At 31.8% G+C, this 14667-nt stretch overlaps 1 protein-coding gene across 1 annotated transcript in view; it reads left to right on the top strand.

Moving 5' to 3' along the window:
* Positions 1-14667, top strand: part of LOC115888530 — a 239032-nt gene that overhangs the window by 14331 nt on the left and 210034 nt on the right. Inside the window, 1 exon segment of the mRNA XM_030908278.1 lies at positions 6811-7291. Coding sequence (XP_030764138.1) covers positions 6811-7291 — 481 coding nt within the window.

Below are 14667 nucleotides of genomic sequence, written 5' to 3'. Positions count from 1 at the left end.
AACACTGTCTGTCCTATGCAGCTCGAAATAGTTCGTGTGAGTTCAGTCCAGTCCAGTCTCATAAGTTTTTCAACCAAGACTGCTTGCGTCTCCCAAGTCCTCTTCTGCCTTCTACCTTTCCTTCTATAATCAACTTCAGAAACTTTGCTCTGCTACTGCGCATGACATGGCCCAGGTATCCTGTCTTTTGTTTTTTTATATTTGCAATTAATTTCCTTTCCTTGTTAAGCCTCCCAAGAACCTCTTCATTACGTACATGATCTGTCCTGGGTATTTTCAAGAGTCTTCTGTAGATCCACATTTCAAAAGCTTCCAACCGTCTCATGGTGTTCATTTTAATGGTCCATGTCTCACAGCCGTATAGGAGGATTGAGTATACATAACAATGGGCAAAACGCAGACGTATGTTGATGTTGAGTGATCGGTTACATAATAGGTTTCTCATTTTGTTAAACATTGATCTAGCTTGTTCTATACGCGATGTAACTTCCAAGTCGGGGTCAAGGTCCGATGTTAGCCAGGATCCCAGGTATTTGAACTTATTTACCGTGTCTACGCATGGTCCGTATACTCGTATGTTGGGTGGTGGAATATTTCTCCTACTAACGACCATTATCTTGGTTTTTGCCGTGTTTATTTTAAGGCCCAATGGATCTCCTGCCCAAACTATGTCGTCTAGAAGTTCTTGAAGAGCCGCAGGGTTGTCAGCGATAATCGCGGTGTCGCCTGCATACCTAAGGTTGTTAATTGGGACGCCATTTATTTTTATGCCAATGCCTTTATCTTGTAGAGCCTTATCGAATATATATCCGGAGTATATATTAAACAATAAGGGAGACAGTACACATCCCTGACGAAATTTCATAAAAAAACTAATACAAGTTATTAAAAAAATATTAAAAAACTGACTAACTGAAAAATTTCACACTTTTGTTTAGTGATTTTAAATTAATTTGTATACATCTGACAACATCGGATACATGGACAATTATTACGTCTGACCTTCAGATTTCATTTGGGTTCGGTTTTTTTGTCTGATAGAGATGGACACTCTTGTGATGTAATGGGCGCATGTAATTAGTCGGATCTAGGTTAATAGTATGCTGTCTACATAGACGGGATTTTTTTTGTTTTTGTTTTGACGCTGATGATATTGAATTTTTACGGGCTTAGTATATATTGCCGATTGCCGTTAATAAATTAATTCATACTTATGTATACAACATCGTCTATATACAGAGTATTCAATAAAATTACCTATACTACAATACATATGTTTAAATAACGAACTTAACAAAAAACAACAGATTTAAAGATTCACTGAAAAAGTAGTAATGTAGTAATGTTAACATTAAATAAAACATTATCAATAATAATTATGCGATCGCCACCTATCCGTAAAACAAACAAGCAAAAAAACAAAATAACATACAAAACATCAGGTTAACATGATGACAGATCATGATCGATGACAGATAAAGAATTCTTACGGAAAGTTACACTTTACGATATAATTTTTTAACTGTTAAAGGCAAACCCCATTTAAACACAAAACTTTTTAATACCTACTACTGTATCTAAAAGACATTTTTTTTAAATTACTAAATTCTTAGCCACGCTTCTGTTTTTCTTGGCTGTTGTGCGTCACGTCACAGATTAACAGGCCCACGTTTGCACCACAAGGCGATGCTGCAGACCACTAATATCTGACAAACGGATCTGCAACCAATTGTATAATTTTTAATTTCAGTAATTTGTAGGTAGACCGGTTTTGTGCCCTTACACTTTGTGCCCACTTATATCGTAAGAGGTTACGAAATATACTCCTGGTTACACCCCTTACAGAAAACAGTATAAGGGGTGCAAATAAATTGTATAATCACTGTTTTTTATAATAAAAACTATAAAACATTTCTTATTTGTGAGATTAAAAAAACAAAACAATGCATTGGTTAAAATAAGTACATTCAATACATGTATTGTGTTAGACATTTATATGCCCAGTATATTTTTGTGTAACAAACCAATCAGAAAAAAGTCCAAAACCTACCGTTATAGGAGGTATAAGCTGATTAAACTTATATAATGACAACTACTTATCGGATAACAAATTAATTACTACTGTCAGCTACTGTCTAGGTAGAATATACCTAGAGTACCTACCTATGATGTAGATAGATTAAAGCTTATTTTGACTTTACGTCTCACTCCGGTGTCACAAGCTGAATTTTTTAGGGATGGAAGTACAGTACATGATATGGGGACCCTTATTCCGAAAGTAGTACAAAATTAGACCGGGTAAAAGGGCACTATCATCAAAAATCGATATATTAATACCACCGCATAGAGAAAATAAATACTTATTTTTTGATCCAGTACACAATAAAGTCTTCTTAGGGAGTCATTTTTTATAATTATTTACAAAAAAACATTTCCATTAGCGCTTATGACCAAAAAAAACTTTAAACATGAATAACTCATTTCAATCATGCGAAAATTTGGTTTAAAAATAGACTTTTTTTAATATAACTTTCATTTAACGAAAAACGAAGGCCAAAATGAAAAAAAGAAACAATTTAAAAGTTTCGCTTATGTTCTTGACAAGGTATCAAAGCAAACCCCATATTTTTTGCTTTTAAACTAATAAAGATATATCAATAAACAATTAGCGATGTAATGGTTTTTGCGCGCGCTGGCCGACTGCCGCCGCTGCGCCGAGATTTCCTATACCCTTGTATATATGACGTCATGGTGTGGCAAATGTAGCATTTTAATTCGATTTGGGCTCCCATATATGTATAGGATAACAGAAACATTTTCAATGTTAATGCCGCCGCTACGCCGAGATTTCCTATACCCTTGTATATATGACGTCATGGTGTGGCAAATGTAGCATTTTAATTCGATTTTGGCTCCCATATATAGGATAACAGAAACAGTTTCAATGTTAAAATAATTTTTACCCGAATATCTGTAAATGAATATCTTCATTTCATAGTAGTCCCTGACGCCGTTTTTTTTGATCATATTGTATAATGAATATGTTATATTTAATCACAAACTTATTGATAATCTATATGGCATTGAGACGAATTTAGACTAAATTTCATTTCTTATCGTCTGCTAAAACAATAACAAACTTACTGATTTCCAAAAATCTCTAAAGTATTTTCGTATTGTGGAATAATATCATGCTTTACACTAAATCGGTTTATTTGTTAATGCTTCTAACTCATTTTATTATATTCTTAACAATTATTTTAACCCATGTAATAAAATTAGAATCTTTTAGCTCTTCAATATAAATAAACCATCTTTGCGGCTAAACTGTAAAAAGCCATCGTAAAATAAGGATTGATGGCATTCAATTTTTGTTTTGCTTCTCTCTAATTATAGTGGTTGAAGATTCCAAGTCGTTGCTAATTATACAGATTATAGGCTAAATAAATTAACTTTGTACATTACTTACTTTTTTTCAACTTTGAGAAAGGTGTATTACAAACATGTGTTGTGGGACTAATTATTGTTCCTGACGTCTACCAGATGGTTCAATACTATAAAATGTGATTTAGTCACACGTATTCGAAAACTAGCTGTAGAATGTTCAGCCATCGTTCAACGTCACGTCATATACATTTGAGAGCCGCCGGGGGAAATCGGCAATTTCCCGGACCTCGCCGTGTTCGCCGCCCGCTGTTGCCGCGACTAGAAAGTCTTAAAAACTACTTGTAAAATTCCATAACACTAAGTGGATGATCGCCAGTAGCCATACTTCCCACATTTCCCAAATTAAATTAAAAGAAAGAAAAATTACCAAACATTAAGAAAGGATATCCCGATAGAAGATCGATATAATTGCAAAGCTTTCTTTTTTGTCTATTTTACCAGTCCTAAAACTGCCCTTAACACTACACTTAACTTCACTACAATTCTTAACAACACTTGAACTTTGATGCCACCTGAGGATCCAAACTTCCAAAATCCCTCAAATGCTGAACCATACTCCCAGCTCTCAGAGTTTACACTTGATAACGGTAAGTGATCCTTCTGACCGAAATGTTGGATTAATCAAAATAAATAAAGACAATGAAAGTCCGAAATTCTTTTATTTTCAATATACTCACAAAGGTTCGAGCATTCGTGATCTGTCTATTCGAATACTCTTCGGAATAAAGCCTCTTAGCTTCCGCAGCCCCTTCACCTGCCAGGAGGAAGTATGCAAAATTCACACTTTAGGTAGAGTTTAGAAGCATATCCACCTTCTTCGGATTTGTATAGGCCATCGCGATTTACCGATACCGATACCGATTACCGACACAAAAATATGCACTAACGAACATTTTAAACACAATCTCCGATAACTTTCTGGAGTTTTAAAAGCTCGATACTATTAGAACGATTTCTGATAGACGAACGTGCTGATCATCTTATTTATTATTTTTATTAACCAAAATACCAAAATTAAACTCAAATCGATAACTCAGCGACATCTAAGCTTTTTTTGTGAACGGACAATCGGCACTGTAGCGTGCAAGGCAAGTCGTATTAGACGGGAGCGGTAGAGGGCCCTAGTGCTCTTAACGGTACTTACGGTTTCTCGGGGGTTCCCAAAATCATTTAAAGAATATAAACAAACCAAAATCAACGTATGTTGTACGTGTATCGCTTAAAGTTTTGGCACTTTTGGTGTAAAATCATTAATTTTCTTTTGTGGGAGAGTTCAGTAGAGGTTTTAAGTAGTTATTAAAGCAGGTTTTTTAACACTTTTTGTTGTATTTGTGAGTTTAGTGTTTAATTATCATGTGAAACATTTTAAATAATATTTTGCAAGTGATAGATTTGTAATGTTCAGATTAATAGATATTTGGAGTGTATGTGTAATGGTATATGTTGGATAAAAACACTGATCAATTTTCATCAAAAGGGTAAGCTCTAACTTAATATTTAAAGATTATAATTGTTGATTGAAACGATTGAAAAAAATTCCTAATACGGCGAAAAAAGAAGCTCTTATAATTTACTCAACTGTAAAAAGTACTCAAAACATTGCGCATTTTCCTAAAATTAGTATTAGCAATGTCCACTAATATGAATAAATTTAGTTTTCGTATTTTTCTATAGAAACTTATGGTGGGTTTATACAACATAATCGTAATTATAATCACAATTTTAGTCACAATCATAAAAGTTAAAACCATTATTTTAGATACGACCGTTTATACTGACCGATTGTGACTGTGCTTATGCTTAAGACAAAAATTATGATTAAGATTACCACTATGTTGTAGCCCATTAAAATTACTGTGAATTTATAAACATTTAGAATGTGGGTATGGTAGGAAGTGGCAACATTGCATTCTCTCCGAGATTCTTTCTATGTACGATAAACGAATTTCCAGAGAGTGAACAGTGGCACTCAAAAGTTTTCAAAATTTTCCGGAAAATGTAAATAAATAATTTTTTTTTTCGCAAAAAAAAACACATAGGCCTGTTTCTGGGGTTGAACTATACTACCAGTTAAAATATTTGCACTCATTTCTGGGACACCCTGTATTGTCGAACTCCTAGATCATATATAGGTACTTACGTGGATAAATCAACGCCATGAGTTTAGCATTAAAAAATATGTCACCAACATCATGACATGCCATTTTCAACCTTCTTTATTGCACTTATGAAACGTTCAATAGGTTTGTCTTTCTCGAGGCCCTTACGTTGCGCATGCGCATTAAAAGTTGCACGTATTTCCAAAATAATCACAATTTTATACGGTTTATAAAGTACAAATTATACAATGTTATGGAAACCAACTTTTCATTGTCATTATATTGTCGCTTGTTTTTTGCGTTTTTTATTTTAAAAATTGTATTAATTACTCTTTTATCGACCGCTTTTATATAGCCAAGGATGCAAGTGTCTTCAGTGTGAGTGAAATATAATTGCACAAAAATTTAAAATTAATTTCTCACTGAACACACTTGCATCCTTGGCTATATAAAACCGGTCGATAATTGATTATTGAAAGATTTACTTTTATAGTTACCTACAGTAGATACTTACCTACTAATAACTGATACTATTTTGAAAAAATTATTATCAAAAAAAAATGAAGGATAACATACAATAAGAAACAAAATCCCATCAAAAACATAAATTGTTATATAAGTCTCGCAAGGCTGTTCCTCCACTACAAAAAGTTGTGTGTAAAACAAAAAAGATCTCATGTAAAACCATGTCAGTTATTTTAGTTGGTATCTATGGAAGCACCTATTCAACAACTTGGTTAAAATTTTCTTATCTTTATTTCTCTAATAATTACAATGACTTAGTAATTTCAGGGCAATATATTCTACTAATTAACATACCTACTTTATTCCTAAGTGCACTGTACATATTAGTTAATAATCGATATAGTAGATTTCAGAGCGCTACCATTATAATTATTATAGAAATGAAGATGTCACTATAAATGTTGATAGGTAATTTATTACTGAATAGTTATTGTTGAACCTTTGGTATTACAAAATTAAAATAAAACACTCATTCACTACAATTAGCGTGATTGCGTGATCCAGCACTCTCAAAGCATTGAACCACACTCCATCACTGAGTGCACCTACTTATTCAATTTGAAATTGAAGTGTTAAAGTATTTTTTGGAAAAAAAAATTATTTGATAAACGTATAACGTGAAAAAAATTGATTATGCGGTTAATTTAGATGATCTAAATTACTTCTCTCGTCGCACACTTTAAAACTATCTCCAAAATCCGAAAAAAGAACCACCCCATCAACTCCGAAACCCTTACAGGAATCATACACGTCCACCACTCAAGAGGGCGATCCCACTTCTGGCTTGCGCACCGTTAAATTCGAAAAAATGACCGTGCGCAAAACCGTCCGCCACATCACCTCTTCCACCAGCACACATTCCATCAAGAAACAACTCACTTCAACAAGTCGCACTCCTTCCGAGGAACGTATCGACGACTCCGACTACCTCACGCAGTCCAACGGCAATTTGGCCTCCACGTCCAAAACCTCCAGCCAATCCTCACTCACGGGGAGGTTTCCCTCTGAGGAGAGTCTGGGGAGGCCCGCGTCGAGAGAGGGAAGTGCTTCCAGGCATGGGGACGAGTGGGATAGCGACAGGAGTAATAGTAGCAAGGTAACGAGTTCGGGTGCGGAGTGGTATAGTGAGTACAGGACTCAGAGTTTGCACAGTGGGTCGAGTAGGCTGGATTATGTGAGGAGCAAGTCGCAGTACGAGGAGCATATCGACAATATTAGAGGTAGGATTTTTATTATTTTTTTAGGTACTGTCCTATAAACAATGTTACAAGTAGATGCGGTAAATATGATTTTATATTTTTTTTTAGAAATATTGATATTTTTGACAATATTTTTGAGAGGAAGGATCCAAATTTCCTTGCAAATAGCTGTTCGTTGGCAAAACCGTTACAAACTTTTGTGTAATGTAATACCACTATATTAAACTGATATGGAAAATCAAAAATAGTGCATTTAGAAAATTAAACCAAACAGTTATCAGTGGTAGATTAAATTAGCTATTCCTCTAAGGTTACACAAGAATATTTAATTTTAATCGTTGTCTAACATTATTAATTACAATATAGTAAAAAAATATATTTTCAAAACTTAAAATCGTAAAACTGCAAGGCAATAATCCACGGTGTTAAACTATTTAAAAAATCGTCTAATTATTTCTTATTTTTGAATTGATTTATATGAAATCATGTTATTATTATATATAAAAGTATCTTTTATTGACATCGGGTCAATCAATAATTTTTCCAAGCAGCTCGATATACTGATGATGTTGCCAGTATTACTCATGAAGCAATACTGCTGTTATATTAATCAATTCTTCAATCAAAGGCCACGTAAACAGATATAACATACCATACAGTTTTATATACTAATTATTCATTATAATAAAATTAAATAATAAACATATTGTAATTATATTCCTGCAGATTGCGTGAAAAGTTTTGTTCTTAAATATCTACTCTACATATTATAAACGTGTGTTCAAATAATAATCTTGTGGAATATATATCAACATTAAACGAGATGTAATTAACGAAATATCACCGTAACAACAGCTATTTTAGAAAAGTCTATATTTACTTATTTCACTGAGATTCATGAAAAAAAAGTCCTTTGCCTAGGGTACAGATACCGCCACGTTATGGAAATAGCTCAAAACGAAACAAAATTGAACGAGACAACAGGAAACGCCAAAAAATACCCCCACGGCCTCCTCATTAGTAGTTTTCAGGCGCTTTTAAGAATCGAAAGTAGGTCGAGGCAAACCGAAGTGAGTCGAGACAACTGGAAATAAATCGAAATGCGACAAAGTTGGGCGACGAAACGCGAACTTGACCTGCTTCGAAGAGTTCTCCGCATAGTGTAGAGGCTGTTTAACACATACATATTGTATTTTTTGATAATGTGTATTAAATGAAATCAAAGTATTTTCTTATAAATTTGTTATCAATAATAATACTTGATAATAGTTGATACCTGTTTTGTAGTAGACATGGACGAAATAATTTATCTGAACTTTTGAAATTTAACTGTGTTCAATACTAATCCTATCTGAAAATAAGGCGAGAATGTACATGGGATGAAGCATGTATAGATTTATGGGTAGTTTCCTTTGCTGTAGAGCTATATAAAATAGTTTCAGAGGTCATAAATAGCATTTTTAAGAGCGAAATTCTTTTTTAAACCCTGGGTATTGATGGATATTGTCAGTTTTACGATAAAGTTGCGTGATATAAGAATATAAATAAATTAGGCTAGTCATTTGGATATAGATTTTCTTTACCTCATTTTTGACATAAAATATTATTTATTAGTGAAATAAAAAATATATTTTGTCAAAATTTACAGAGGTATATTTTGAAATTTATTCTTCTCTTTGACCTTTTCTTGTGATTTAATCATTCTATTTTCTGGATTATATCGACAGATATACAGAGTGAGTCTTAAATATGTACAAATATTTTAGGGGTGGTATATTTCGATCCCAGAAAGAGAACATAATACATTATGTTTCTTTTTTCGAGATCTACCAGACTCACCTTGTATATAAGTTATCGATTCCATAACTTTCTTACACATTTATGCCACCATATATTTTAGGAAAAATAAAATAGAAATATTTTTTTGATTTTTTTTTAATTTCAACAAGATATAACAAGACATGAAATATAATAGAATTGACATAAGTAACTTGGTATACTATTTGAAGCTTTATATGTCCAATGTCCATGTCATAATTTATTCATACATAATGGTATACAATTAGTTATTCACCCTTCTTTTAATAGGTCTACTTTTATACCTAATTCTAAGGGTAGTATCACAGTAGTAGATGGGGACAACTAAAGTAAATTGTCATTAATCATCACACATATGACAGCCTTAGTTAATATTTTAATATAAAAAACAATCGTATTAGTCATTTTAGAAGAATTTACTAATTATATACCCCGCTGGCAAGCGAACCTTTGGGTCGGCGTTTACATGTAATAGGAGTGAGTCGTTAGTTATGGCAATCTAGTAAGTCGGAGTAAGCGAAAATACGAAGTATTTATTACATAACTACTCAATCTGACGCTAGATTCCATGCGCTTGGGAAAATACTCGCCTTCTGTCTTTATTCAGTACATCTTAATTTAGTAAGCGTGTTGGCCGTACTCTTCGTACACATGAAAACCGGCACCCAAGACCAGAAATGCCGACCCTTAGTATACTTTTATTTAGTTAGTCTAGATCAGTTTAGATGTTTGTTCCTGGACAGCCTGTATAACACATATAAACAAAAATTATCATATTACTAGATCACCCACTAACTAAATGCTGTTATAATAAGTATTTTTCTATTTTTAGAAATGACATGGGCATTAATAGTACGTAATGTCATAATGTTTGTTTATATTTTTCTTTATTTTTAACAATTTTAAGTGCTTTTAATACTATTTTAAAATCAAAAATATAAATAAAATATTATCACATTGGAGTAATATGTTATTTGCTAAAAATAAGTATGTACTATAGTAATAAGCATAATATAGTTTAGAATTAAAAATACTGATATATAGATAAAATGGTACCATAATTCGTTATTATTATTATACTAGCAGTACCTATTTTTTGCAAATAACTAGCATAGCTATCGTTGCTTTGCTGTTTTAAACACACAACACTATATAACATAAATCTTAATATAAAAGCATTTACAGACATTTTAAGCTCTTTTTGGGGGGTCTTATCTTATTAGTTACCTATCATTAGGTAGTAATTGTTAATTTGGAGTTTGATTTTATGTAATGTCAATTTATCAGAATATCAATGATTATAATGGACGTGTTATTAAAAAAAACTAAAAAGATCTTGAAGTGATTACTTGTTGACATTTTAAATAATTTATTTTTTATTTTTTTTGTCCCTGGTGTGGGGAGATACATACTCCCTGGGGGAAATATACCCCCTATAACGTTTAGAATTACTTTTTTGGTTAGGTTAGGTTTTTTGGTTTTTGGTTAGGCAATTTTTACGAGTTTCAAAGAGAAGTTTTAATGGTACGTAAGTTTTAATCGTACGTACGAAGTCTGGTTTCCCGCGAATGTGCCACGCTTAGCCCCGTTGTCAAACTACCGGGACTCCTGTATGGGTATGAACGATTTCACATGGGTCGCGTATGCTCCGGCCGGATGAGCTATATTGAAAAAACATTCGCGCGGACGCTCCGCGCGTACGGTCCACTCCATCTGAAAGCGCTGTGAGATGGTTATTCAGCTTAGAATGCCTTTTACGGAAGACCTACTACAGGTTTGATTGTGAATGTTCTACCACAAATTACCTATAACAGATGCGAAAGAAAGCGACTGCATCGGAAACCGCTCGGCAAACCCGACACGCCTATTGAGTGGTGTAAATACACCAGTCGTTTAGTCCGGAAACCTATGCTGTGTCGTATTCGCTTGCTGGAATGACATAGTGCGTGGTTATATGTTTCTTTTTAAAAACGCGTGTAGGTTTTTTTGTTGAACTTTTGAACTGTTATTTCTAAGTTTTGGTAATTTGTATATCTTATTTAAAATGGGATGCAAATGTGTTTATTTATAAGGAAAAAAAAGATATTTATAGTATAAAAAATTAATTTATTTAACAAAATTTAATTAAAAATGTTACAAAATAGTTACCTTTCTATTGGTTCTATCGGACTTTTTTCGACTATATAAATCTTTATTTGTAAACTTTAATACATCAAATATTTTCAATCTAATTAATCATTTAATGATGTAAATAAGAGGAAATTTCTCACATGGGTGGTCAAATTTTATAGTTTTCATTATATCAAACAGCCTCTGAGAAATGTTTTCAACTCAAAATGCCTTTAATTATGTTTGACTACATCATTAAAAAGGGTGTTCAAATACATCAATGTGATATTTGTCTAAAATTTGCAAAAAAATCCGAATCTCTGGATAACTCGAAATTATTTACCCATTTAAAAGCCTTTGATCATGAAAGTGGAAAAATTTGTTCATTTTATTTACAGGCTGGAAAAATTATTTAAATTAAATTTTGATGAGTTTTGCACTGAAGAAAACGTTCAGAGGCTGTTTGATATAATGAAAACTATAGAATTTGACCACCCATGTGAGAAATTTCCTCTTATTTACATCATTAAATTATTTATTAGATTGAAAATATTTTATTCATTAAAGTTTACAAAAAATAAAGATTTATATAGTTGAAAAAAGTCCGATAGAACCAATAGAAATGTAACTATTTTGTCACATCTTTAATTAAATTTTGTTAAATAAATTAATTTTTTATACTATAAATATCTTTTTTTTCCTAATCACCTACGAGCTGATATAATATGACGAACAATCTATTAAATTACTGCGAGATTATACAGAAAAGTCCACAGACTTCGAGACATAGGAAAATCAAGTCCATTTAGCGTGTGTCCAAATTTTGACAAGTTTTCAAAAATGACAGTTTTGTTTAGACTGACGTTTAATTTCACCTGACTTCTCGGTGAATGATTTCTTTTTATGGGGGTACATAAAATCTAAAATTTACGGCCATGAAGAAATTCAAAACTTGGAGCAGTTAAGGACTTTATGATCGTTTGGTTTAATGCAAGAGGGAGGCACTTTTGAACAATTTTTGTAATTTTTTAAATTTCATTATCCTGTTTTTTTACCGTTTACCCATTACCTACCTTGACGAACATGGGAAAACGAAGGTCCTTTTCAGGACCACAAATATTTTGATTGAAAAAATTGGTAACTTTTTTTTGAATTAAAAAACAAAAGTTGTTAATATAATACCAATTTAAAAGTGTTTTAGTAGTTTTAATACACACTATGATATAAAATTTATTATTATTATAATGTACATTATTAATACTATTGTTCATTCGATATGACATTAAGGCCCAATTGCAACAATGATTTAAATTTTTCTTAAAGATAAGTAGAGCTTAGAATGAGCTGTATTTATATTTACTTTAATATTCACCTTAAATGAGGGAATTTGACTGATACAATTTTTGAATTTGAATTGTTTTTAATGATACTAACAATTTTAGTTCAATTTTTAATAAAATTTATTTAATATTAATAGAAATCCAAGAGATTTGAAACCTGTTTTAGCGATTTATAACATTCTCAAATGAATTACAGGTGCCCTTATTTTCTATGAAAATCACACAGCTTTTTTCATAGTCGCTGCAGTTGCTATAGCTATAAAAAACTAATTTTTTAAGATGTGAAAGTTGCGACACACGCTAAATGGACTTGATTTTTCGTATGTCTCGAAGTCTGTGGACCTTTTTGTATGCCTCGATAACATATTGGTGCAGATTATTTTCACCCAAACAAATAATAACCCAAACTATACATTGATGCGGATTGTCTATGAACTCTTTCTGAAGGTCACAGAAACTGAACGCGTAATTCGGTGTTCTTTCGCATCTGTTATAGGTTATAGGTAATTTGTGGTTCTACTATGAACTTTTTCACCTGTCTCTGCACTCCCAATTCTGTTAACTTTGGCACTGGCAAGTACTGGTCATGTCTCCACCATTCTAGAGATTTGTTGGCCACCTACCTGTTACCTATAGTGAACATATTACATATTAAAAAATTAATACATATTTATTTACAACAATATTTTATAATGATCATTAATGGAAGAAGGATATATATAAAACGAAATATTATGAGCTGTACAGCTTGAAAGCTTAAAAGACTGTTTTGTAAATATTTACTTTGGTGTTTGTAAATAAAACCCACGCTTAAGCTCCTTGATAAGACTTGAATTTTTATTTTTAATAATGTCATATTTGCCATTCTATAATTAATTCTCCACCTGTAGCAGCCTGTAGGAAGTAATTTTTATATTTATACGAAGAAAGCAGGACAAGGCGCACGAATATTATTATTGATTGCAGAGACAGATGTTTTTTATAGTTCAATGTCACTGCCATCACATGTTGCTTGAAAACCAACAAATATTGGGAAGCGTTTTTTATTATTTTGTGATTAATATACCTATTAAATAAGTATCAGATATAGTAGGGTTGATATTTATGATGATGTTGATGAAATATATCTGGATCGGGGCATATATCTGAATACAGAATCAGATTTAAAGTATTAATTCAAATCAAAAAGTTATTGTTTTAGTTTATTTCTTACTTATTTGAAAAGAGATGATTTTAATGCTATATTATTTATTATTATATCAAAATTTTCCATTCATATTAGTCAAAAAGCAAATAACGAGGCAATAATCCAGCAAAAATATTTGCACATCTAATTTTCCTTGACGTAGATATTTATTTTGTTATTATATATGATCAAATTCTAAAGAATTTCTTTAAGTAAAAGTATTTCTTACATAAAAATATGGATTATAATAAGATAGAATTATTATACAATAAATTAGTGATATAAATAGAATAAATGTATGATTAATCTAATAATGTGCTCAACCTGCCATGTTAAATTGCACGACATACTGTGGCAATTACTACACTTAGCTAGTATGTACTTGTTAAAGCTAGGTGAAATGTAATATAATTTTTAATGAAAAAACTTGTAGTTATAAATTAGCGTCTTGTATTATTTGAACATTGTTTTAAATTAGTTTGAATTTCTCGTTTTTTACAGAAGTCTAAATTAGAACTAGTTTGTATTGAATTATATTGAGATTTCTGGAGATTAATGAGACGGTGAAAACTACTTAACTATTCAAGATATTTGTGTTGTGTATATGTTACATTATTTTCTAAATAATTAGAGACTGTATTCAATATCATGCTTTAAGGACAATTTTCTTGAAACTATTAATTTAAACTTTATTTAATTCTGTTTCTTTCAAAACTTGATGTGGATAAATTATAGCAATTGCAAGGGAACGATAAATATGCCAAATAAACGTTTTACTTTTCACTGAATATGTCTGATATTCAAATGAAATATTATCTACCCTCTTTGATCAAAGATGAGTACAATGTATTTTAGATAGGAACTATTGAAAGCAAGAGATAGCCATCTTATCCTACCGTGTGTGTTTCAAAAGTGGCTCACCCGTATAACTTCTTTATTTTTTA

Source organism: Sitophilus oryzae, unplaced genomic scaffold (assembly GCF_002938485.1).
Source record: "Sitophilus oryzae breed Bouriz unplaced genomic scaffold, Soryzae_2.0 scaffold_801_pilon_pilon, whole genome shotgun sequence".
Lineage (NCBI taxonomy): Eukaryota > Metazoa > Arthropoda > Insecta > Coleoptera > Curculionidae > Sitophilus > Sitophilus oryzae.
This window is presented reverse-complemented; position numbering and strand designations above follow the sequence as displayed.